The sequence below is a fragment of the Carcharodon carcharias genome, chromosome 20, assembly GCF_017639515.1.
Source record: "Carcharodon carcharias isolate sCarCar2 chromosome 20, sCarCar2.pri, whole genome shotgun sequence".
NCBI lineage: Eukaryota > Metazoa > Chordata > Chondrichthyes > Lamniformes > Lamnidae > Carcharodon > Carcharodon carcharias.
Genome location: NC_054486.1, coordinates 17846565 through 17871284, shown reverse-complemented (window position 1 = coordinate 17871284; position 24720 = coordinate 17846565). Strand labels below are relative to the sequence as shown.

At 44.3% G+C, this 24720-nt stretch overlaps 1 protein-coding gene across 1 annotated transcript in view; it reads left to right on the top strand.

Moving 5' to 3' along the window:
* Positions 1–24720, top strand: part of LOC121292287 (deubiquitinase DESI2) — an 86469-nt gene that overhangs the window by 28881 nt on the left and 32868 nt on the right. The window contains exons 4-5 of the mRNA XM_041214137.1: positions 10096–10168; positions 12279–12372. Coding sequence (XP_041070071.1) covers positions 10096–10168; positions 12279–12372 — 167 coding nt within the window. The remainder of the gene's footprint in view (positions 1–10095; positions 10169–12278; positions 12373–24720) is intronic.

Below are 24720 nucleotides of genomic sequence, written 5' to 3'. Positions count from 1 at the left end.
ATATCCCTAGGGCAAGGGACTAGTAAACAAAGTATTCTTTTTATATTTATTTAATCCATTTAAAAAATCCTATTCATTTTCTTCCTTAATAGTTCCCGATTTCTCAGTGATCATCTGTAATTTCACTGAGTGACCAATATCTATGGCTAAGTCTCACTCCAACAGTCCTCTATTACAGAATTTAAAAATAAAGAAATATCCTAATCAATTATGGCCAGGATTTTACATCCCATCCCACCTGGTGGGATATTACGGTCCTGCCAAAGTGAGTGCAGATTTAAATGGCTCGCTGCTCCACCAGGGGAGACACGCTGTGGTGGGGCCATAAAATCCTTTCCTATAAACCATACATTGAGTTACATTTAGATCTAATATTAGCATCGAGTTGAAAATAATCATTTTGTGGTTTCCTCTGTGTTACATATCATTCTGTTCCCAAACTGTGGCCTGTGCGACATAAGCCACAAATTCTGATAATCCAGCGCACAAAACACACAGAGCTCAGCTGGCCCCTACTTATAACAGTAAGTTTGGCAATGTCTCAATGCAGTCAGCGCATCATCAATGGACAGACTGCAGCCTCCTGCACACTTGTCATTCCCTAATACATACTGGCTGCATGCAAGTCCCTGCAGCCAGCACTGGGTCAGGTCTACTAACTTGCTGAGTTTTGGACCTGCAAGTTTAAAGAGGATTGTTCTTAACATTGTGACCCACTGGTGCACAAATCCTAAATTGGAAGGTGAAGAGCTATTAGGAGATATATTCAATGAATACATATATCAATTTTGTTGGGTTTTTATAACGAGACGTTGGAGTGGAATAGCACGCAGTGGAACATTTGCATGTGAGGGGATTGGACACAACTTCTCCTAACCTTTTAAAGGATGGTTTGAGTTTTGTTCATTCTTTGTGTTCTGCTATGGTCTCTTACCCACTCTACCTCAGTCACATTTGTGCTGTTTGTGTAGGATTTTTGCCGATGCAAAAACAGAAATAGCTAAAATCATGTGACATGTTCTACCAATAACTTTTATTATCCATAACTTACCAAAGATGTTACATAATAGGGTCATTCAGATTACAATCATTGAATGAGCACACTAATGTAATGGTACACTTAAAATCACAAATGTTAAATAATCTCCTTTTTGATTCTTTCTATGCGGCCTGTCTATACAGAGGTATAAAATAAAAAGTTCTGAATAAAATTAGTAGAAATCATAAGAACGCTTGTCCACCTTGAGAGCCCATGTCTGGGCCTGGAGAAGTGAACATCAAACTGCGGGCGTGGGCCCAGCATAGGTTCAGCCCTGACACAGGCTTATGCTCGGTAATGGGGCAGGAAAGCCAGTCAAGGAAAGATCTGCAGCAAAACAGGTGGCGACCATAGTAAGGGTTTAGAGAGCACTCATCAGAAATTTCCAGGTCAGAGGAGAGAACTGCAGAAGTTGAGTCTAAAGGTATCAAAAGCACAGTAAAGGGTTTCAGTGTTGCATATTTTATATAACTAAGAGCTATGACAAGATGACACAAGTTTCTAAGTGTGCAACAGGTTTATTTACAAGAGTTTTAAAATATCTCTGCAATCACAAAATATCTGCCATCATGGTTACAGCTCAGCTTCTAATAGCTTCTGTGGTGCTTGTTTACTTTGCTCTGAGTCCATACCCAGGCTTAACCAATCAAACACAGTGAACATAGATCAGTTACCAGACTCACATAATTGAACACAGAACAACTGAACACTACAAGCAGAGGTGGGCATTCAAGGTTGTGTTGTGAGAATCGATTTGTGAGGTAGGCTCCAGCATTTTTGTCAAGCTGCCTGTGAGAGGTCAAACACAAGGAGGTATGATTGTGAATTGTCTCTGGTTAAAAGCTGCAGTAGCAGCAAATGTTTTTTACTTTGGCGGGAGACAAATCTCAGTTATTACTACTACCTTCAAAGCAAAAGTAAAAATATAGCTGGCAGACAATAAGAATGCATAAAATAAGGGAACTCATTGCAGATTTTTCAGTCTATTAAAGGTTGATAAATCATAAGACTGGGAATGCAGTGAATGAAAGGAATCTGCATTGTAATGATGCTGATTATTCACCAGATTTCAGTTGCTTTAAATCAATTGTTAGCATTTTGTACAGAATGGGAAAATCCTCAAATGAAGTTTGTAACTTGGTGAGGTGTCAAAAGAAACTGTGGTAAGTTCCAAATGCAACACTAAGTAAGCTGGAGTCAAATTCACTGATAAGGCAAAAAACCCTATAGAAATCTAAGTCAACAAATACTTTGGACTCCCAACTTCCTAAAGTAATCAAGCAAGCTCTGTTAAATCATGATGCACCATTAGACATGCTTGAACTAAATTATTTCTGCCCCCATATTTCTCAATGTTCTTAGTAACACAGACCAAACAGGTCCAGGTGTAACCACTCTGGGCCTGCCTCAAAGTTTACGGACTTCTTAATCCATTCTACCTCTGTTATTGTCAAAAATGTATCTGTCATTGTCCTAAAAGCCTACAGCATCCTCCAATCCCACTGCCTCCACAGGCCATGATCTCTCTTTGAATTTGTATTAATCTTGGTCCAGCTGGGATCCAGTTTATCCATTCCCTTGGTGATTTCTAAATAGTTCAATCAGGTTTCCCACAGTTACCTTCTTTCCAACATCAACATATCTACTTACCTTAATCTTCCCTCACAGCTCAGCTGCCCAATCCCATTTATCACCTTACTTGCCTTCCTTTGCACTCCCTCCAAAGCTGGGGACTTTTTACCCTCCATTTTGTGCTGCCCAGCACAGGACACAGGAGTCAAGCTGGACAGGAACCAATGCTTGGTCCGATCTAACCATCTCTTCCTGTGTTTACATATCAACTAACAAGCAGACTTAATAGCAAACTTCCTTTACAAATCCCACAGCAGCACACCTCAGCTACTCAGCAGTCACTCAGTTTTTGTGGGCAAATAAAATGCTACAGGACCTTTTGCTTGGATGAATGGCCGGTGTCAATGAGGCTGACCATGCCTGTAGCACATAAAGTATGACAATTTTGTTAGATACATATATTTAAAAAAAAAGCAAAGGGACAATGTGGAGGGCATCACAGTCACTCCCGACTATCTCATCACTTCCGTTTGAACACTTTTCAGCAGGACATATCAGATGCTGCTTAGGAATGGGAACTCTCACCCATTCATTTCCCTCCCTAGCTTAAGAGCACGGATGGTATGCGTAGAACCTTTACTGCTGTCTCTGCATATGAACTCAGTTCAAATCATGCAGTGAACCTGGAATCTTGAAACCCAGCATTATGAGCCAGCAAGGCTGGAGCTTGGGGTGGTGCCAGTTGATGCATGTGTTTATGAACTAGTGAGACCTGCATTCCCTTGAAAGGGTCAATATAAGCCTTGATTATAATAGCAGTGGGAATCACAGGGAGTGTCAAACACCCCATGACCACAACAATGTGATGCCCGGATGATTTTAACTTCCAGGTCTCGTATGTGCTGCTGCCCAGCTCCTCACCCAAAATGTGTAGGAACCACAAGCTAATTGGGCAGGGCAGGGGGGAATTTTTGGCAGAAGGAGGCTGGCCTCAGAAAAAGTTGTGGGCAACAAAATACGCCCTGGGTGGTGGGTGGTGGGGGGTGGGGTGTGGGGGGGTGGTTATTGGATAGGGTCTTGAGGGAAGGAAGCGGGAAGGTGCCCAGGTCAGGGGAGGCCTGAAATTTCCTGTTTCACTTGGCTCAGAAGGAAAGTTTAAAAACTAAATTGAAAATGTACCTATGTGGGATTGTGCTGGAAATCCTCAATGGCTTCACCTCAGACCATCTACTAAGATTGCCGCCAGCACCTGGTGACACCATCAACCCTCCATTTGTATAGTTGAGGAATGACCCTGACAGTTGCAAGAACATGGCCCTGCCACCTGCTCAGGAGAGCCAAAACACCAATAACAACAACATACATTTATATAACGCCTTTAATGTAATGAAACATCCTAAGGTTTTTCAAAGGAGCATTACAAAACAAAGTATGATACTGAGCCACATAAGGAGATATTAGGTCAGATGACCAAAAACTTGAAAAGTTTTTAGAGTTCCCCAAAGTTTTAAGGAGTACCCTAAAGGCGGAAAGTGGGGTAGAGAGGTGGCGAGGTTTAAGGTGGGAATTCTGAGCTTGGGGCCTAGGCAACTGAAAGCAAGGCCACCAATGGTGCAGCAGTTATAATTGGGAAGGCACAAGCAGTCAGAATTAGAGGGGCATGGATAGTTCGGAGGGTTGTAAGCCAGAGGTGATTAAAGAGATGCGGAGGAAGAATTTGAAACCAAGGATGAGAATTTTAAAGTTGATTGATAGGGAGCCAATGTCACTCAGTGAGCATGGGAGTAGTAAGAGAACAGGACCTGCTGAGAGTTAAGACACAGGCAGCTGAGCGGGTTAGTATTCAAGGCAGCAGGATCACTGCAGGATATTCGTGAGTAATTCACCCAGTGAATTTTAGCTACACACCGGCTAGTTTCAGACCCGAGTCAATGGAATTAAATTCACCCTGATTGTGTTTGGTACAGCTGAACATCCCTGTCCGTAATTGGGCACAATCTGGGAAGCAGCCTCTGACTGAAACCTGACAGCATTGGCATAACATGGGCTGAATTTTGCTGTCGGTGAGCAGGGGGCGGGGCCCTCTCGCTGACACGAAAATAATGCGGGATGATGTCATCCCACCCCATTTAAATCTTCAGGAAGGCGGGGGCACAGCGAGATCAGCTGTCCACCCAGCGACCTGTCAGTGGCCAAATGAGGCCATTGACAGGATAATTAAAACAATTTGACCATCCAACCTTAAGGCTGAAAAAACATGAAACCTCATCCACTGGCGGGATGAGGTTTCATGTAGGGTTTAAAAAAGTTTATTAAAACTTCAGCGAAATTTATTAATATGTCCCATCTCATGTGTCATTGTCACATGAGGGGGGCATGTTAAGGATTTTTTTTATTTTTCTACTTTTAAAGTTTATACAGCTGTCAGCGATCTCTCTGAGGCAACTCTTAGCCTCAGGGAGATGTGCGCTCTATCGTGCTTCCCGCCGGATGTCACACTGGGTGGGCCTTAATTGGCCCACCCACTTAAAATGGCGGCGGGGCCCGGTCCTCCGGCGGGCATCGGCTCCCCACCCGCCCGGCAGGCAGAAAATTCTGCCCTATGTGTTTCTTAGAAGACACATGGTAATTAGGATTGCCAACTGCAATCGAATGTATTTTTGGAGGTATCATCACATGACTTGACCCCACACTCCAGCCATTAGTCCGCCAACACATCCATCCTTGTGATGCACTGCCTCCCTACGCCAACTGGAAAGCAAAAAGACGTATTACCCAATTGGATGATATTTGACTGTCAGCCAAACAGCTTTTTTTTCCCCATTTTCAATATTTTTATACCTGGTAAAGATAAAAGTTCAAAAAAAGTGACAAAAAAACAACTTTTTTTTAATGCCCCGATGATTTTCCTCCAGGTTTGTACAAAGCAGTGTCCTGGAGATTGATATTCAATTCTTGGAGTCTGCTTCCAACCCTAGAGGGTTGGCAACCTGATTATGAACAGATAGTGTGGTAGCTGACAGTGATTTCAGAATTTAACTTAGTTCTTAGAACATGTTGCTGTATCTAGGATTAGCATTCATACACATTAATCCAGAGTGCAATATATTTTTTGAAATAGACTACAAAGACCTACTTGATGAAACTTTAAAGCTGATTTAATTGGGATTGATATGAACACAGGATTATGGGACTGTCAGACTGTTAAGGGTATTTCACTTTAAGGCTTTGGTTTCAAAATATTTTCAACTTCTTACATGGTGCTCTCTTTTCTAAGACTGGGCTGAATTGAACTTAGCTGGGACTGCATGGGTGAAATATTCACATATTTGCCAACTTTCATAGATATTTCATAGTCCCAATTTTCATACAGCTGTCCCAAATCCTGAGTACCATCCCACATGAAACCTCATCCCACCAGTGGATGAGGTTTCATGCTTTTTCAGAAGCCTGCGAGGGCTCCTGGCCTGCCCACCAGCCTTAAGGTTGGATGGGCAGGGCCTTTAATTGTTTTAATTATCCTGTCAATGGCCTCAGTTGGCCACAATTTTTTTTAGAAAGATTTTCTCTGAAAACCATCTCACTACATACAAGAAGCGTCTTTCAAACTCATTCACCCTGCAGTAGCTCATTGCTGTCAGTGTCATTCTCCTCCCCCAACTCCTCCTTTCTCCCTCAGATCTCCTAACCAGCTCCCCCTTTGTGGTGTTGCCCATTCTTCCTCTCCTCTTATAAGTGATCTTTTCCCCGTCTCCTCTCTGCTTGCTGACCGTGGGCTGATATGGCCAGTTTCTTTCTTCTCCTATGCCAACTCTGCCTGAGTTCCCTAAAGCCCACTTTTCCCAAACAAGTCCTGATCTTAGGGCATCAAAAATAATATTCTAGTGTAGAAATTATATTAAACGCCAACAATAAAGATTCGAATGGAAATGGATACCAAGGCTTTTCAGTCAGTCTGAGGAAGGCCTGGAAAGTCACTCATCCAGTTTTAGGCCTCAAGATGCAGAGTTGAATGTTCCCTCAGCTCCTTTTAAGATAGTGATCCATTAATAGCCCTTCTTCCTATTTCTGCTTATCCACAACTTGGCTGTTGACCATTAGACAGAGCTGGGCAAACAGGGATCGACTCAACTGACAGCAGTAGCCTTGCTGTCTTCACAGGACTTATAGTGCTGGATTTCAAGGTTCCAGGTTTACTGCACGATTTGAACTGAGAACATATGCTGGGACAGCAGGAAGGGTCCTATGGATATCATCCATGCTCTTCAGCTAGGGAGTGAAATGAACTGGAGCTGACAGTGTGAACCCGAAAATAGATCCACGTTCCAGTCCAGCTCCTTTAAGCTTGTTCAAGTGCTAAATAAAAGAAGAGCTTCAAGCTCATAAATTCCATCTTCCCCATTCTGAATTTAGCAGCGGGAGATTGACTGATTGCAGCAAAGCAAGCAACCTACCTGGTTTAAGGCTCCACCCAGCTTTTGTTTGCTTACTTTAACAACCCTTAAGCAGCTTGTATTAGCGGAACCATTGGAGTTGTGGACTTTCCAACATAAACTCAGAGAATTGGAGCTTAGATTTATTTGGCAAATTTCCTGACAAGCAAAGCTGGCAGGAAAGGTGCTGAATGTTTTGGTGAACAGTTGGTGATGCAGAAGCATTACTGCAGCTTTATTATCCTGACTCATTAATTTTACATCTGGTGAGTTTTTTTTAATAGTAGCTCTGTGGTGAGGGACGGCCACATTTGTCCAGCTTCAGTCAGCACCTAATATTAGCATCAATCACCTTCTGAATCAGGTCGAGTGCAAAGAACTATCATTCATTCTAAAACAAAAACAGAATTACCTGGAGAAACTCAGCAGGTCTGGCAGCATCGGCGGAGAAGAAAAGAGTTGACGTTTCGAGTCCTCGTGACCCTTCGACAGAACTTGAGTTCGAGTCCAAGAAAGAATTGAAATATAAGCTGGTTTAAGGTGTGTGGGGGGGGGCGGAGAGAGAGAGAGAGAGAAGTGGAGGGGGTTGGTGCCCTCCACTTCTCTCTCTCTCTCTCTCTCTCCGCCTCCCCCCCCACCCCCCCACCCCCCACACACCTTAAACCAGCTTATATTTCAACTCTTTCTTGGACTCGAACTCAAGTTCTGTCGAAGAGTCATGAGGACTCGAAACGTCAACTCTTTTCTTCTCCGCCGATGCTGCCAGACCTGCTGAGTTTCTCCAGGTAATTCTGTTTTTGTTTTGGATTTCCAGCATCCGCAGTTTTTTTGTTTTTATATCATTCATTCTAGTCTATCTCAGAAGAAAAAATGTCTGAGCTATACCATCATGACTTGGAGAGAGTCTTATATCTTCTTCCCAGTAATGTTGGCAGACATTGCTAAATTATGACAGTTTTGTACTGTGGATCCACAGTCAGTAGCAACTGAAGCGACGAGTGCCAATGCTAGTCTCATTTATAATCTATAACAGTTGGCAGAGAGAGTAGGCTTTCATCTTGGACTGAATTCAAACTCAGGATCCAGTGTTAAAAGGATACTGTGAAACCCCACTAAGCTATACATTAAATATATTAAACTGCTCTTTCACTTTGAATGGTGTCTCCAATCTGTATTAGGGAGATTTAAAAAGCAACTCCTCTAAAAATATTCAGTGTCAGAATTGCGAATATTTTTCTCCTTTGCTTCAAGCAAAATGATGCGATTAGCTCAATCATTCCAGAAGGATGAATGAGAAAAGTACACATTAGAATTACCTCTGAATTAGATCAAACTCTAACAGCTTAATGTGGCAGCATAGATATTCTGTTTTAGGTTTAAATCATCTACTTAATGTTCAAATCCCTTATCTACTTAATTTTCATATCCTATCATCCAGATGGGCTTCTTTTTGACACTCAAGCACATGCAAGATCAAAATCAATGAAATAAGTAGCTTCACACATTCCCAATTTGTTACACAGTGGGGCCAGTAGAGCCAACTTGTCTGTCTGTCAGCAACCTTCTGGGAGCCCTGGCTTCACCTCTACCCAAATGATCTGATTTTGCTCCTGAAACTGAGTTCAGCTCACTTAACATAATTTGACAGCACTTCCAGGAAAAGTACAAGATGCACTAATAGCACCATGGATATTGGACGCTGAAATGCCTTAAGAGGGTTTCCAGTTGCCCACTCATTGCTGCTGATTTCTCCATTGATCTCTAGCCTCTGGAAACTTGAGTTGCCCCTTTCCAGGGTTTGAGCAATGAACAACCAAAAAAGTTAAGGGGAACTCCAAGGGTGGGCCTATTTCAAGGCTCAAAAGTTATTTCCACTGTGATCAGGTGTATTAATACACCAAAGAAAAGTCATACGGGCTCGAAATGTTAACTCTGTCTTTCTCTCCACAGATGCTGTTAGACCTGCTGAGTTTTTCCAGCATTTTCTGGTTTTTTTTCAGCCCTCCAGTCACATCTGATTTAGGTAACTCCTGGGGGATACTATGTGCTCACCGTCCCAGTTCACTATGCATTGCAAGGTTACATTAGAGCAGATTAGATGCAATATAGACCTCAGCCTTCCATGCTCGTTAATATTTGGCACTGGTCATTGCATTGGCAGCACCTATGTTTCCACAAAGCTTTTTTTTCTGTGTTAACAAAGGCTGTGAGTAAAAAATCTGTAGAAATATTTTTAATAATGGGATATTTTGATTCTGTCTACTAAAGATTGTGGTCAAAATTAAATCTCTTGCCATTTTTAAAATAACATTTCTGACAAACTTCTGGATGATGCTGCTGCTTTCAAAACAGCTGAGACACATTGGACTCCCATCCTTTTTCTATGTTGTCAAGTGGTCAGGACATTAAAGTCAGAAGTACCTGTTCACAGGGCTGCTTTAAGCTACTTAAATAAAGCAGATTCAAATTCTTCTTGTGTGAGTGATGATGTCTAATCACAAATTTGATTTTTTGCGATCATTTATGCTTATTGTAGTTGAGGTTACAAGTACAAGAACATTTCCAGTTCTGTTATAGCATGGTTAGGTGTAGACCAAAGCTCTCTCTAGTGAATCCTGATGAATACGATCTGCTGAATCGCCTCCTTCTGAGTTATAAGTGCTTTCCCAGGAGACCTTAATCATTGGTGATTTGTCTTCTAAAATTAACCCAGGACTTGCCTGACTGAGGTATCGTCACGCATGGATGATATACTCTGTCCAATGGGACTAATTTATTGCAACAACACTTAGTCTTTACAGTAGCTGATACAATATTTAGCCATAGAACCGGAGCTTATTCATCAGACTGAAGGTTACAAGCTATATGTGGTGTGTGATAATATATTTAAAATTGAAAATTAAGTTCCATAAAAAGATTTAAGCATTCATTTTCCAAGGGATGAACAAGATAACAATGACTTTAGTGCTTTGTTGGCATGTAGGTGGGGCACTGCTAAGCTTCATGAGCATCTCATTAATACACTATTTAACCTTTGTGTTTCCTTTGCAGTATTGGATTAATGAGTACACATCCACACTTGGAATAGGGGTTTTTCATTCTGGTATTGAGATCTATGGAAGAGGTAAGCACAGAGATGTTGTATTGTGTACTCTGCACCACACCACAATGCTTCTCGGTTTAGTCTCAGGTTTCAAATTAACAAATTTCTTTGGAGTAATTTGCACAGAGCCAAAAACAGCAGAGAATCATTTCTGTCAATGTTAGAATCAAAGTGCAATTCAGACTAAAATATGTGTTACTTCATGTATCTTACAACATTGGGCTCGAAAGTGGTCTATATTTCTATTATCTATCTCAGATTTGCACAAATATATCATGGGGTTACAGTAACAAAGGAATGTACAGAATTAATAGGGACCATTATAGTGTACCTGTCCAGTCCCACATCTTAATCTTACATATACAACTCTATCTCTGACATTGCTGAATAATAGTCCCTATGAATATCTATGGTCTTCTTCCTTTAATTTTCCAACACCATCCACTTCCACTGGCTCCCTTTAACTTTGCACTAGTATGGCAAAAGTGGCAGCATGACGTGAACTGAATTTATTTTAACTACAGGACATAGGTTGAGAAGGACCTAGGTTGAGAAGGATAAGGGACAAGGTGAGATAAAACACAACATAATAGGTAATACAAAACTTGGTCCTAGATATTCAATGCTGCTGCACACATTTACAGAGGAAGTTATGGCGGTGAGTGAGTTAAGCCATTAATTCATACCAAGCTACTAATTTCCTGGGACTTTTGCACCGCTTCACCAAACGCCTTGCCAAATCTTGAAATTTGATTATCATAACCCCCTGCTCCACACCACTCCCATCAAGCAAAATGAAATGGTGAATTTTCTATAGTTCAGCTCATTCTTCACTGCAACCACTTAGGCTAAAAAATAAAGGGTGGATGCTCAGCCACCTTATGGTTCTCAGTATGGGAGAGTGATAAAAGCTACGGTGCTTTATCACAGCAGTCTAGGATCACATTTATGCCTATATTATAAAATAGTCTTTGACATTCCACCATTAAAGATAAGTTATCATTGTGTTCATTCTAAAGTAGAGTTTTCAAGGTGAGTGCAAAATCTTTAAATCAATTTATTTGATCTGTGAATATGTTTCAATTCATATGTTCAAGATAATTAAATAAAGTAAAATAAAATCTCTATTTTTGGTTGGTATTCATAATCCTGAGCTAAGTCCATCAAAACATTTCTTCCTCGTCATTGTGTTGCTGGTTTATTGTATGTGGTTTGCAATGTAGCGCACTAAGGTTCCTGCACATAGCGTTGATGAAAGTGTTTAATTGGAGACTTTTAAAGTTGTTTAAATTATCCATATCATCCCCAAATAAAAAGTTAATAAAACTCTAATCTCAAAAGTTTCTGAAAACTGAATAGGCCAACTGAGTGCAATCATAGCTCAAACTATTTTCTGCAAGTGATCGAGTTCAGCACAGTGAAAGAGTTTGAAATTCAGGCCATGTCAAAATTGATCTGCTTAACTAATTTATTGATGTAAATGGCATAAGCTATTCTTGCACTACTTCCAAGGTTCCTGAGTTGAGATTACACTTACTGTGGCATATTCAAATTACTTTCCCAGAAATTAATGTGTAAATTTGCAACCGGACGATTGTCAAACAAAACAGCGTAATTTAGGATATATGTCAGCAATCATTGTGTTCCAGGAAATTCAGGGACAATGTTGACTGTTTGGCATGTACAGGTACATTACTGTGCACTGTTTTTATGTTTATATTGTACATGACCTTTGACCTTTTATTTTATGCAGGTTGTTATGAAGAATTGGGTGCAAGAGTGATCTTGAACATTGCTGTTTTAGGCCCTAGTACTTGGGTTTGCAGCAATCAGGGTCCCAAACGTAATGCATTTAGGCAAGTTCAATCCTTTATGGGCTCAAAATTGCCCACAATTCAACCTTAAATTAAAACTGGGAATATAAATGTAATATATATTGGGAATATATATAATATTCCCAATATAAATCGGGAATCCTGCCCCACAAAGTGTGGTAGATGGAAATGTCACATTGGTGAGGACAGAGTGTTCGCTTGCTGCTGCAAATGAAACACGTTGTTGGAATAGAATTTGTAAGTTTGTGAGTGGCTGACCTTTGTTTCAGTAACCTTTTCTATATTCTCTTTGACAGAGTATGCCTACGGTGGCCATCCTTACTCTTTCAGTGGAATATTTGAGATCACTCCCGGAAATGCTACTGAGTTGGGAGAAACCTTTAAATTCAAGTAAGGATTCAGTGAAGCAAATATAAAACAGTTCTGTACAAAACTGATGCGCACGGTGGATTCTTCGATGTAATAAGCTGAAATGGACAATTAGAATTGCAGAAGCATACTATTCCGTCAAGTTATTGAAATCAAAAATGTCAGGATGTGCTAACAATTTATCCATGTTCGGTTAGATAGCTTCTTATATAAAAATTACATTTAGTGAATATTTTAAGTCAATTTTGACCCATGTTGCTGATCTCCCTCCCACCCCTAGGATACATTAGTGTTCAATATTGGCAATGTTTGCGATTTTCATGCAAGTCTAGGAACCTAGGGCAGTTTTATAATCAGGTTCTTCTTCATATGGTGAGTTTGAATATGATTTCCTGCACCATGGGAAGAAGTTTCCCCTCGTCAGGAGGGAATTGCAGGAGCAGGCACATGAAGGCGTGCCTCTGATCAACGTCCCCAGTTGGGGGTGTGCCGCCATTTTATGTGGGCAGGTCAGTTAAGGCCCACCCAGTGTGACGTCCGCCAGGAAATGCTATGCGCTCCCTGTGCTGGGGGGGGGTGGATTCCCTCAGCTGGGAGTGCACTCATTTGAGCATGTGTGTGAAACAGCGCACTCATCTCCCTGAGGCTAAGTGCTGCCTCAGGGAGATCGGCGCCAAATTTTAAAATGGCCAATGTACAAAAATATAATTTCACTGATATGTCCCCTCATGTGACACTGTCACATGAGTTGCGACATGTCCATCACTTTCACTGAAACCTTTATTAAATATTTTAAAACCCTCACGTAACCTCATCCCGCCCGTGGATGAGGTTTCATGCTTTTTCTGAAGCCCGTCAGGGCTCCAGGCCTGTCCACCAACCTTAAGGCTGATGGACAGGTCCATTAATTACTTGAATTAGTTTTTAAATGGCCTCAGTAGGCTGTTGATAGGTCGACAGGCGCACAGTTGATTCAGCTGTGCCCCCGCTGACCTGAAAATTGAAATGACGCGGGGTGTGTCGGGAATTCCACCTGACGTCACCCTTCATCATTTTACACGTCAGCGAGCGGGCCCCACCCTTTTGAGGGGTCAGAAAGGCCTTGGATGCAAAATGCACACATAGCTCTTCTGAGGTCAGGGTCACCATTGTGAGGACCGAAGCAGATTTGAATTTCCTTCCCCACACTATTTCTATGGGGAAGCCCTGAAAAAGCCTGTCAGGTTTGAGAGTGCATGACCAGTGGGGGGAAGCCTGTTGAAGAGTTAGGAACATTCTGAAAGGTAAATGTTAAATGTTTTGACAACTTCAGATGTGACTATTAGATGCTGTAGATGTAGATGTGTTTTAACTGCAGGGATTCATCATAGGATTCTGTCCTGGAAAGGTAAGTTGACCATTACAATGACCAGCTTTGTTTAAATGCAGAGATGCATTAGAGTACTTTCCTCATTGGGAGCTGTGGAAAATTGTACTGGGAAATTCTCCCGTCGTGTTCTTGGCTGCAATTTAAATGTGCAGAGATCATTAACTGAAAAAAATGCCCTGCTACAGAAAGTTGAAAAACTCTAAGCAGCTGGTCCACTCCACTGAGAGACAGGCAATGTGACTTGAAAAAGAACAGCTTAAAAAAAAAGGCATCTTTTCAGTTTCAATAGACTCCAATGTTTACCTCTCCAAGGGTTGATATGACAGCTGAGCCTATTATGAAGGCTTGTTTATTTTTCAAAATCTTTAGAACTACTTAGTTCATCAGGGAGCTGTACTACATTTTTTATTGACAGTTTTAAGGGATTATTAAAGGATTATCTGCCTTGATGTGGTAAATGGATAAGTGTTTGTTTGTTTTTACAACAGAGTCGCTATTGAGGGGATTTAATTTTTTCTGAATGCCCTTTTTGAATGAGATTCTTTTTTCTGTATGAGATGAAAACATAAGATACTGGAAAAACTCAGCAGGTCTGGCAGCATCTGTGGAGAGAGAAACAGAGTTAACGTTTTGAGTCCGTGTGTTTCAATGACAGCTCTATTAGGTTGTTAGACGGTCTTATTTAAATGTCTATTTCAAAGACATCCTGAGGTCTGCCCATTATGGATACTGGATGAGTGGCTACAGAGGATAAATGGGGAATTGCATTTAGGGAGCATGGGGAGTATGAAAGGGAATGGAGGTGGCCTGGGTGGGCATGGAAGTGAGGGGTGATGTGTAGGGGGGGCATATGAATGATGTCGGGAGCTAGGCTGCTGTCCCCAAGAACTGAACGGGCCCTTCTAACCAGCATACCTCAGTGCTCACACTGCATCGCAGTTTGCTAAGCCTGAGCTCCCACCTCCACCCAATCCTCTCAGAGGCAAAAATATGGTGCAAAGTGAGTCAAATGCGGGGCAGGTGGGACCTCGCATTTTGGAAGCCGCACAATAATTCCATCCCTCCATGAAAACCTGGGACCTTGTGTAAATTCTGGGAATTGTTAGAAAAATGTGGGTTTTGATGATGCAGGTGTCAGAGTAAGTTCAATGATTCCTGTGTATTTTTCTACACACCAATCTATTAGCATCAGGGTGAGTGATTACCATAGATTATGGCATTTGAATCAACCTCTGAAGCCTCCAAAAATCCTTCCAAACATGGGGCCGACTTATATGCTGAGTATAAAGTGTGAGCCGCCAGTGTGGGGGTTTGCCATTCTGAAATGTGAAAGAAACACCACTAAGTAATATTAAATTAATATTCATGGTTTAGTGAATGAATTAATTGTACAAATATACCTTTAGCTGCAATCAAAGCATTTTAAAGCTGCTAAATTCATTGTCTTTAGCATCTGACAAAAGCGTTCATCGAGTTCATCCTGAGTCACTTTGGCAATAGCGTCATAGTGATGATCCCACGCTGGGTCAGATTTAGCACTTTCACATTCCAAATCATCCCTCCACAACAAATCATCATTCCCTCCATTCATTGAATTGGATATTCTGCATTTTTTGAACGATCTGATGACAGTTGGTGCACTAATAGCATCCCACGATTTGATAATGAAACCACATAAAACATCAAACAGGGCAGTGTGCATATTTCCACTCTTTGTGGAGGCTTTTTCTCCTCCATGTTCAGCACAAACATGATCCTTGAATGCCTTGTTGAGGCCTACACTCAAAGGTTGAACTATGGATGTTAGACCCCCTGGTGTAACTGAAATGTGGTATTATTTCTTTGCAAGCACCTCTTGATCTCATCAGTTATAGTGGATCTGAACGTGACCGACAGTAATAAGCTGCATTCTTCACATAAGCCACCAGCTTGCCTATTCCTACACATTATCAGTCCATAAGTTCACTCCATTCTCATCTGTCTAACTGTTGTCATGAGGATACAGAAAAACTCCTGCAGGGAATTTAATGTTTGGCATGGTTTTATATTTGAAAACTACCATAGGTTTTAACTTTGTTCTGTTGGTCATACAAGCTAGGAACTACAGTGAATTTTGTCTTTGCATGTCCTGCTGTTTTCACTAGAATTGTTTTTGGACCTTTTGGTTACTGGGGCATATTGAAGTACATTCCATCCACGTTGCTGATGTGACACAATTGGTATTTATGTTTTTGCTGCTATCTGATGATAAATCACTGGAAACTGGTCACTTGGCATCAAGGTCTATTGGTAGTCTCTGAGCAATCTTAGGGTGGAATTTTCCATGCCCACTGGCATTGGCCGTGTTTGGCGGCATGACCGGACAATATAGCGAGAAGGCCATCGACATTGTGAAACCAGTTTGCGATCATCCACTCTGCCCGTCAATGGCGGGCCGCGTTTTCCACCGTCGGACATTGGGAACTTCATTGTAATACAGATGCATATCATTATAAGCCCAGCTCACTGGAATCATCCCCGCACACTGCAAAATCTGAGCACATTGGCGGGGAAACACGCCAGTGCAGAACAAGTCTTGACAAGTGTGACGTGCAGAAGTCAGGACTTACCGTCGGGTCCTTGCTCATTTCGCAGATATCCGAGGAGCAGAAGATTCTAGAGTCCAACAGCAACAGGACCCTGGAGGAACGTCCATGGCATGTTGGGTGGATTCCGATGGACATGGCTCTGCTGCAAAGCAGCTCATGGAAGGTGGAAAGTCACCGTTGAGAGTCTGCTCAGGCTACGGTCTGCAATGGCTGATTGGCGAGGGGGTGGAGAGGAAGGTCCAGCTGTGTTTGAGAGAGGAAAATGTACCGGGGGGTGGGAGAGGAAGGTCTAGTTTCGACTGGGAGAAGAAGGTGTGTTGGTGGGGGGGTGAGGTTGGGAGTGGGGGGACGAAGGTGTCGAGGGGGTGAGGTTGGGAGTAGGGAGGTACAGGGGAGGAGGGGGTAATGGGGGAGAATACACCAACTGGCGAGGTAGGAGTAAGGAGGGAGGAAGGTGTAAGGGAAGGAGTTTGGAGAGGGGAGGGAGTCCAGAAAGGGGAAGGAATCCAGAGAGAGGAAGGAGTCCTCGGGGATGAAAGAATTCAGAGAGGGGAAGGAATCTGGAGCGGGGAAGGAATCTGGAGCGGGGAAGGAATCTGGAGCGGGGAAGGAATCTGGAGGGGTGGTGGGGGGGCGGGTAGTAAGGCTGGAGGATGAATTAAGACTGGAGGGAGAAGTAAGGGTGGAGGAAGGAGTCAGTAAGGGGGAAAGACTGAGAGGGAGGAAGGAGTCCGAGGTGGAGGTGAATAAGTCAGAAGGGGGGCGGTGTGGTGGGGGGGTGTGGTTAGGAGTCGGTTGCGGGGGGGCGGGGGGGGGAGTCTGGGGCAGGAGGAAGGAGTTCCAAGGGGGGAAGGAGTCTGGAGAGGCGGATGTCCAGGTGATAATGCAAGGGAGGGGTCTGTGGAGTCAATGACTGCCTCCTGGGGAGGGTGGGTGTGGTAGGAGGGGATGGTGAAAATGACGAAGGGCAGAGTGAGGCGGTAGGGTGGGAGAGTGAGTGTGTGACGGTATCGGTAGAAGGGACGGCAAGGGTGGTTGGTGGGGACTCGGAGGCAGACACGATCCCTGGGAGTGGGAAGGAAGACGTTGGGGAGATTAATGTGGACGGGGATGGGATTTCCGGGAAGGTAGGCATGTTCACCTGGACATCCCCGAAAGAAAAGAATTGTGGCTGGTCGGTCACAGAGGGGAAGTGGAAGGTGATGCCAGGGCAGCCAACAGTGATGAGGGGAAGGAAATGGGTGGCTGGGGGAAGCGAAAGGATGGGAGCCCTCAAGATAAACTGCAGCTCTGCCATGCTTGTAAAATCGAAAGCGAAACGAGACTCATGGTTGGTGAGAACAGGTGCAGCATGGGAGTGAGATCAGTGTGGGAGGGGGGGAGGTTGGGGGCGGAGATGCAGGTCAGCTCAGATGGACAACTGAAAGGGAAGCCCAGCAGGCAGCATTGAAAATGCTCGGGACAGTGAGATGAGTGTGATACGTGAAGGATACATGTGCGTAGCAGAGTGCTTGCACAAGGTTCTGAAGGGCTCTGTCACACACACACTTTTCCCTCTAGAATCACTCGTGGCTCTGCTATGTGCAGCTGAACTGTTAGTGGGCGGTGGAGTGTGGTGGTTGGATGCAGTGGGAGGACTCGCTAAGCCTGACAATGAAGCTGAAACACTCCATTACACATTATTCAGTGAAAGTGAATATATTTTCAGATTGTAAAGTGACAAAAATGTGTTCATCTGTGCAACCAAATGTGATCAGAATTTCTTAGCTTTTCTACGCCTTAGACTTCTAGGTGCTGTCCTGACATCCACAGCAGGGGTGGAGACAGCCTGTGTACTGGCTGGCCCTGTTGCCTCTGATGATTTTGGCATGGGTGCTCTAGAGAGGGGAGGCCTTGGGGGCTCTGGTTTGCTTTGGCTGTCCTCCTGTGGGCCAGCTGCTCCCTCTGTGGTGACAGAGGTCGAGGTTGAAGGGGTCAAAGGCAAAGGGGACTTGGAGGGAGAGGACAGCCTCTGAGATTCCTGACTGGATGGTCCAGGGGTGTCCAGCTGCCACTCCTCCTCCCTTTGGGTGCCTGACTGTTTGAGGGGAAGGAGCAACTGGGGGAACATTGAGGTGCCCCATTTCTCTCTTGCGTTGCCACTGCAGGAACTCGCCCATGGCTACCATGATGGAGTTCAGGTCTGTGCACATCTCCGTGTTCTACCAGACCAGGGTCTCCATGATGTCCGCCATGCTTCCCTCCATATGTGCAGATGTGGGTACTACTTCATCAGCGAGCAGGTAGACGCACTCCTCCGACTCGTGTGCCACTCTGTTAAGGCACACAGCTCTGCGTGATGTTCTTCCACCTTCTGCTGACTCTCCATGGTGAGTTGGAAGGCCGAATCCAGAGGATCGTCATCTGACTTAGATCTCACAGATGTCTCTTCCCCTGCAGTCCTCCAAGTGCCGGGGAGTTCAGCTGAACCTGCCTCCTCCTGCTGTGGACAGATGTCTATGCGGTGACCACCAGATTGTGAACCCGAGCCTACTCTTGAACTTGGTCCCACCAAGGTGTGTGTCCCTGCGCTGGTGGAGAGTTTGGGTAAGTGCTGCGATGGGTCTTCCAGGCTGCTTATTTTCAGCTCTTCAATGGAGGAGGTGTCCTCTTGGCTGGAGGTGAGGACCTGGATGGAGCTGAGGGACTGGCTGACTGAGGGCATCGGCCGCTTGGCAGGGCTCCCTGTGAACCAAAGTAGAGATAATTAGTGCATGGCAGCAGAGTCAAAAGCAGGAGAGAGAGCACTTACAGTTGTGTTGAGAGAGGGATGATGTGGTGCAGGATCCTCATGTGGGTGTTCGCCACCGAACTCACCGTCACCGCAGGCAGGGTCCATGTCCTCACCAGTCAGAGTGATGGCATCCTCCTCAAAGTGAATGAGAGGCCTAATGTGGGCCACTCCAACCCTGGTCTAGGACCTCACCCTGCTGATGTGAACCAGTTTCTCCTGTGTGAAAACAGATGGAGAGAGTGTGAGCAGGATGCATGACACTGTGTGGAATGTTTGTGTGGTGAGCGGGGCCATGGGCAAGATGAGGACACAAGCTTGAGAGGAAATGAGCCCGATGGAGATGTGAGGGTATGTGTGAGAGTTAGTGGTGTTGTCCATTGAGGTGTGAGACCCCTGTGGGTGTGTGATTGGTTTGTGAGTGTGAGAGTTGAGAGCGATGAGAAGAGTGAATAACCCCAGTGGAATGGATGAGGCCATTCATCCTGGAGTGGCACTGGGTGGCTGTCCTCTTATGCAGGGCATTGGCACTGACCACCGTTGCCACTGCCTCCAATGTTGAATTGGTGACCTTGCTTGCTGGCCTTCACCCATAGTAGGGCTTCTTTCCTTTGACTAGAAGGTTTGCTTGGGACTTTCCCCTCTTCCACTCGCCTGGATTTTTGGGGTTTTCCTTTAGCTTGGGACTGGCTGTCTGTCCCCTGCGCTCCAGTATCTCCTGGCAGCAATTTAAAAAAAAACAACTAAATTCCACAGTTTCCAAATCAAAATTGCTGTTTCACTTCTTGTGTGTGTGTGTTTGTGGGAGGGACCACCTCTCTGGCCCCCTGTTGCTAGACAACAGTTCAATTCTTCTATCCTTGTTTAACTTAGCTGCAACAGTCATAAAAAAACCTCATTAGAAATACAAGCACCCTTTTAATGTGAAACTAAAACTCCATTTGACCTTTCTTAACACACGGATACAGAAATACAAATCAAGCTTAAACTTCAAAGCAAAAACTCATTTCCAACACCTACAAATATGAATATAACTTACTTAAGCTATCTCTATTTCCTAACAGTGTCAGGATATGTGTGGTCATTACTGTGTATTAACACCCAGTCTAATAGCATCAAGACAATCGTGGTGATTACTGCGTATTAATCCAAAGTTGTGGTGGTGGGATGGTGGTGCTTGCCTCTTTTGGCCGGGCAGCTAGTGTGTGGATGAGGCTAACGGCAACAGCACAGGGCTTGATCCCTGTTCTGGCTGCGGTAGGCTCGGGGTCTGTCTCCTTACCCTGTAGTTAAAAAAAAATCACAGCACTTCATCATGGTTAGTAGAATAATCGTCAAGGACCTGCCTTCGGGCAAAGCACTGAAGAAAAAGAAAAACCCAAACCTGCAACAGGCACCTGAAGATTTGAAATGGAAAGGGCCAGTTACGTATTTGATTGGAACCCACGATCGGGATTAGATTCTCAAAGCTTGTTCTGGTCTCCCTTTGTCAGGTCTGTTGTCATTCTCTGCATTTCCTCACTTGATTTCAGATTTACAGCATTTAGTGTCGCAATTCATCACAAAAACACTGGTGTAAATAAATGCCATCATTCACCGTTACATTGGGCAATGTATCTGCCAGTCATTATATTCAAACTGACACCTCTGATCAGTGTTGGTGTGCAGTAATATTGGCTTTTGAGATAATAATAAGCTTATGATATGTATATTGGGCATTCAGTCTTTGAACTGGCTCCAAAGCAAAGTAGACTCAGAGGCTCCTTCTTCCAAAGATTCCTACTTACCTTCCTTCTGATGTTAAGAGGGATCCTCACCCAGAGAACTGCAGGGTCAGTGCAAATCTGTCTCACTTTGACCCTGGCACTCTGAAGCACCCCCACTTAATTCATTTGCACGCGCCTCTTCATGCAAGTTCCAGAAATTCATTGCCAAAAAATTGGATTGCCATGTAAATAACAACCACTAGGGGCAGAATTTTTCCCTTGTCGGGTGGGTATGCACCTGATCTGAACGGGAGTAAAATAGTACACGACGACGTTGGGTGAGTGTCCCGACATCATCACGCACTCTCGCGATATCTCACTCTGCGGGCGCATAAGAGAGGCGGCAGCTTGCCCACCGACAAAAAAGGGGCCTATTAAAGTCCTTAATCAATCAATTAAATTGAAATTTTCATTGCCCGTCCAACCACGGGTGGGTGGGATGAGGTGTCGATCAGTGATTTAAAAAAAAATAAAAACTTTTAAAACTCATTTTTAGCATGTGTCTCTGCCCCTGTGACAGAGTCACATGAGAGGACATGTTTTCCTGATTTTCCCATTCTTTATTTTTCATGTGGAAAACTTTCAGCTCCCTGAGGCAGCTCTGTGCCTTCAGGGAGGTTTCACTGAGTGCACCCACGCGCACACGCTGACTTCCACACTCGCCCTCCTCACCCCCCCAACCCGGGCAGCGCTGGGCGTTTCAGCGTGCGATTCACTCTGGCTGGCCGTGAGTTGGCCTGTCAGCGTGAAATCGCGCTTGGGGCCCGAGCACAGGCGGTAGAACGTTGCGCAGCCACTCCCGGGCCCACCTACCCACCCGTCGCGCCTGCCCAACAAGAGTAAAATCCTCCCCCAGATGTTGGGGGCAATCTATGGGTGGAGCCAGAGGACATCGGTAGAGTGTAGAACGAATACTTCACATCCGTCTTCACCCAAGAGAATGAGGATGAAGGTATGGAACTCGCGAAGAGAGACTGCGAGGTTCTTAAGCAAATTAATATCAGAAGTGACAAGGTATTGGAGGTGTTGGCAGGCTTAAAAGTGGACAAATCTCCAGGTACGGGTGATTTGTGTCCCAGACTGCTGAGGGGGGCAAGGGAGGAGATCGCAAGGGCCCTGACCCAAATTTTTAATTCCTCTCTGGCCACAGGGGAGGTGCCAGAGGACTGGAGAACAGCTAATGTGGTTTTACTATTTAAGAAGGGTTGTAGAGATAAGCCAGGGAACAGTGAGTCTCACGTCAGTGGTAGGGAAACTATTGGAGAAATTTCTGAAGGAGAGAACCTATCTCCACTTGGAGAGGCAAGGTTTGATCAGGGATAGTCAGCATGGCTTTGTCAGAGGGAGGTCATGCCTAACAAATTTGATTGAATGTTTTGAGGAGGTGACCAGGTGTGTAGATGAGGGTAGTGCAGTTGATGTAGTTTATATGGATTTCAGCAAAGCCTTTGACAAGGTCCCACATGGGAGACTTACAAAGAAGGCAAATGCACATGGGATACAGGGTAATTTGATAAGGTGGATTCAAAATTGGCTTAGTTGTAGGAGGCAGAGGATGATGACTGAAGGCTGCTTTAGTGACTGGAAGTCAGTGTCCAGTGGTCACTGTGCTGGGATCTGTGCTGGGTCCCCCTTTATTTGTCATTTATATAAACAACATAGATGACTATGTGGAGGGTAGGATTAGTAAGTTTGCAGATGACACAAAGATTGGCCGGGAGGTTAACAGTGAGGTTGAGTGTCTTGGTTTACAGGAAGATATAGATGGGATGGGCAGATAAGTGGCAGATGGAATTTAACCCTGAAAAGTGTGAGGTGATACACTTTGGAAGGAGTAATTTGGCAAGGAAGTATTCAATGAATGGCATGACACTAGGAAGTTCTGAGGAACAAAGGGCACTTGGCGTGTGTGTCCATAGATCTCTGAAGGCGGAGCGGCATGTTAGTGGGGTGTTGAAAAAGGCATATGGGACACTTGCCTTTATCAATTGAGGCATAGATTACAAAAGTAGGGAGGTCATGTTGGAGTTGTATAGAACCTTGGTGAGGCCACAGCTGGAGTACTGTGTGCAATTCTGGTCACACATTATAGGAAAAATGTGATTGCACTGGAGGGGATGTAGAGGAGATTCAACAGGATATTGCCTGGGATGAAACATTTAAGTTATGAAGAGAGTTTGGATAGACTTGGGTTCTTTTCATTGGAGCAGAGAAGACTGAGGGGCGACCTGATCGAGGTATACAAGATTATGAGGGGCATGGATAGGGAGCAGCTGTTCCCCTTAGTTGAAGGGTCAGTCACGAGGGGACACAAGTTCAAGGTGAGGGGCAGGAGGTTTAGGGGGAATGTGAGGAAAAACTTTTTTACCCAGAGGGTTTTGTGACGGTCTGGAATGTGTTGCCTGGGAGGGTGGTGGAGGCGGGTTGCCTCACATCCTTTAAAAAGTACCTGGCACATCATAACATTCAAGGCTATGGGCCAAGTGCTGGTAAATGGGATTAGGTAGGTAGGTCAGGTGTTTCTCACATGTCGGTGCAGACTCAATGGGCCGAAGGGCCTCTTCTGCACTGTGATTCTGTGATTTTGTGATGTCTGAAAGCATTACACAGCTCGAGTTACTTTTGGAGTGCAGCCACTGATGTTGCAGAGTTTGTTTAAGTAACGAGATCCCACAGCAACAAAGTGACCAATGACCAGTTCATCCGTTTTGGTGATTTTGGTTGAGGGATAAGTGTTGACCAGGACACAGGAAGAACTCCTCTGTACTTTGAGGAACACCATGAGATCTGATATATTCACTTGAACAAGTAGACAGAGCCTCAGTCTAATATAAACAGAACCACAAAATCATTACGGTGCAAAAGGAGGTCATTCAGCCCATCGTGCCGGCACTGGCTCTCCCAACGAGCAATTCACTTCGTGCCATTGTCCCGGCTTCTGCCTGTAACCCTGCACACTCTTCCTTTTCAGATAATTACATCTCATTAAAAGATTTTTATAGCACCTTTCAAAATCTCAAGGTGTCCCAGACCAATGAAACACTTTTGAAGTATTGTCACTGCCGTAATGTCGGAAATGTGGCAGCCAATTTGCATGCGTAGCAATCGCCCAAAAACACCAATTTGATAGTGCCCTGATAATCTGTTTTAGTGATCTTAATTGAGGGATCAATTTTGTAATACTTGCTCAATACAGCACTTAATTGTCATATTGGACTGAAGCTTCATGATGGGGCTTGAATACAAAGCCTTCTGCCTCACCAGTATCAGCTATAGCTCAGTTGGTAGCTCTCTCACCTCTAAATCACAAGGGCTGAATGGCCTACTGCTGCTCCTAACCCCTATATTGTAGGTTCAAGTCTCAATTCAGGTCTTGAGCACAAAAATCAAAGCTCCAGTGCAGTACTGAGGGAGTGCTGCGCAGGTAGAGGTGCAGCCTTGTGGATGAGATGTTAAACTGAAGCTCTGGCTGCTTGATTGGATATACAAGATCCCATGGCACTAGTTTGAAAGAGAGCAGGAAAGTTATTCCTGGGGTCCCTGCCAATCTTTATCCCTCAATTAACATCACAAAAACAGATTATCTGCTCATTATCACATTGCTGTTTGTGGGAGTTTGCTGAGTGCAAATTGGCTGCTGAGTTTCCTATATTGCAATAGTGGCTACAGTACCTGATTGGCCCAAAAGTGCTTTGAGCCGCCCAGTGGTCGTGAAAGGTGCTATGTAAATGCTATGCCAGAATTTTTTCCTCATTGGGTGGGTTCAACGGGAGCGGGCAGGGGAAGTTGGGAAGCCGACTGCTGCCCGCAATCGGCTCTGCTCCACGATTTCACGCGAATGGGCCAGTTGAGGCCTGCCCTGTGTGGATCGCGGGC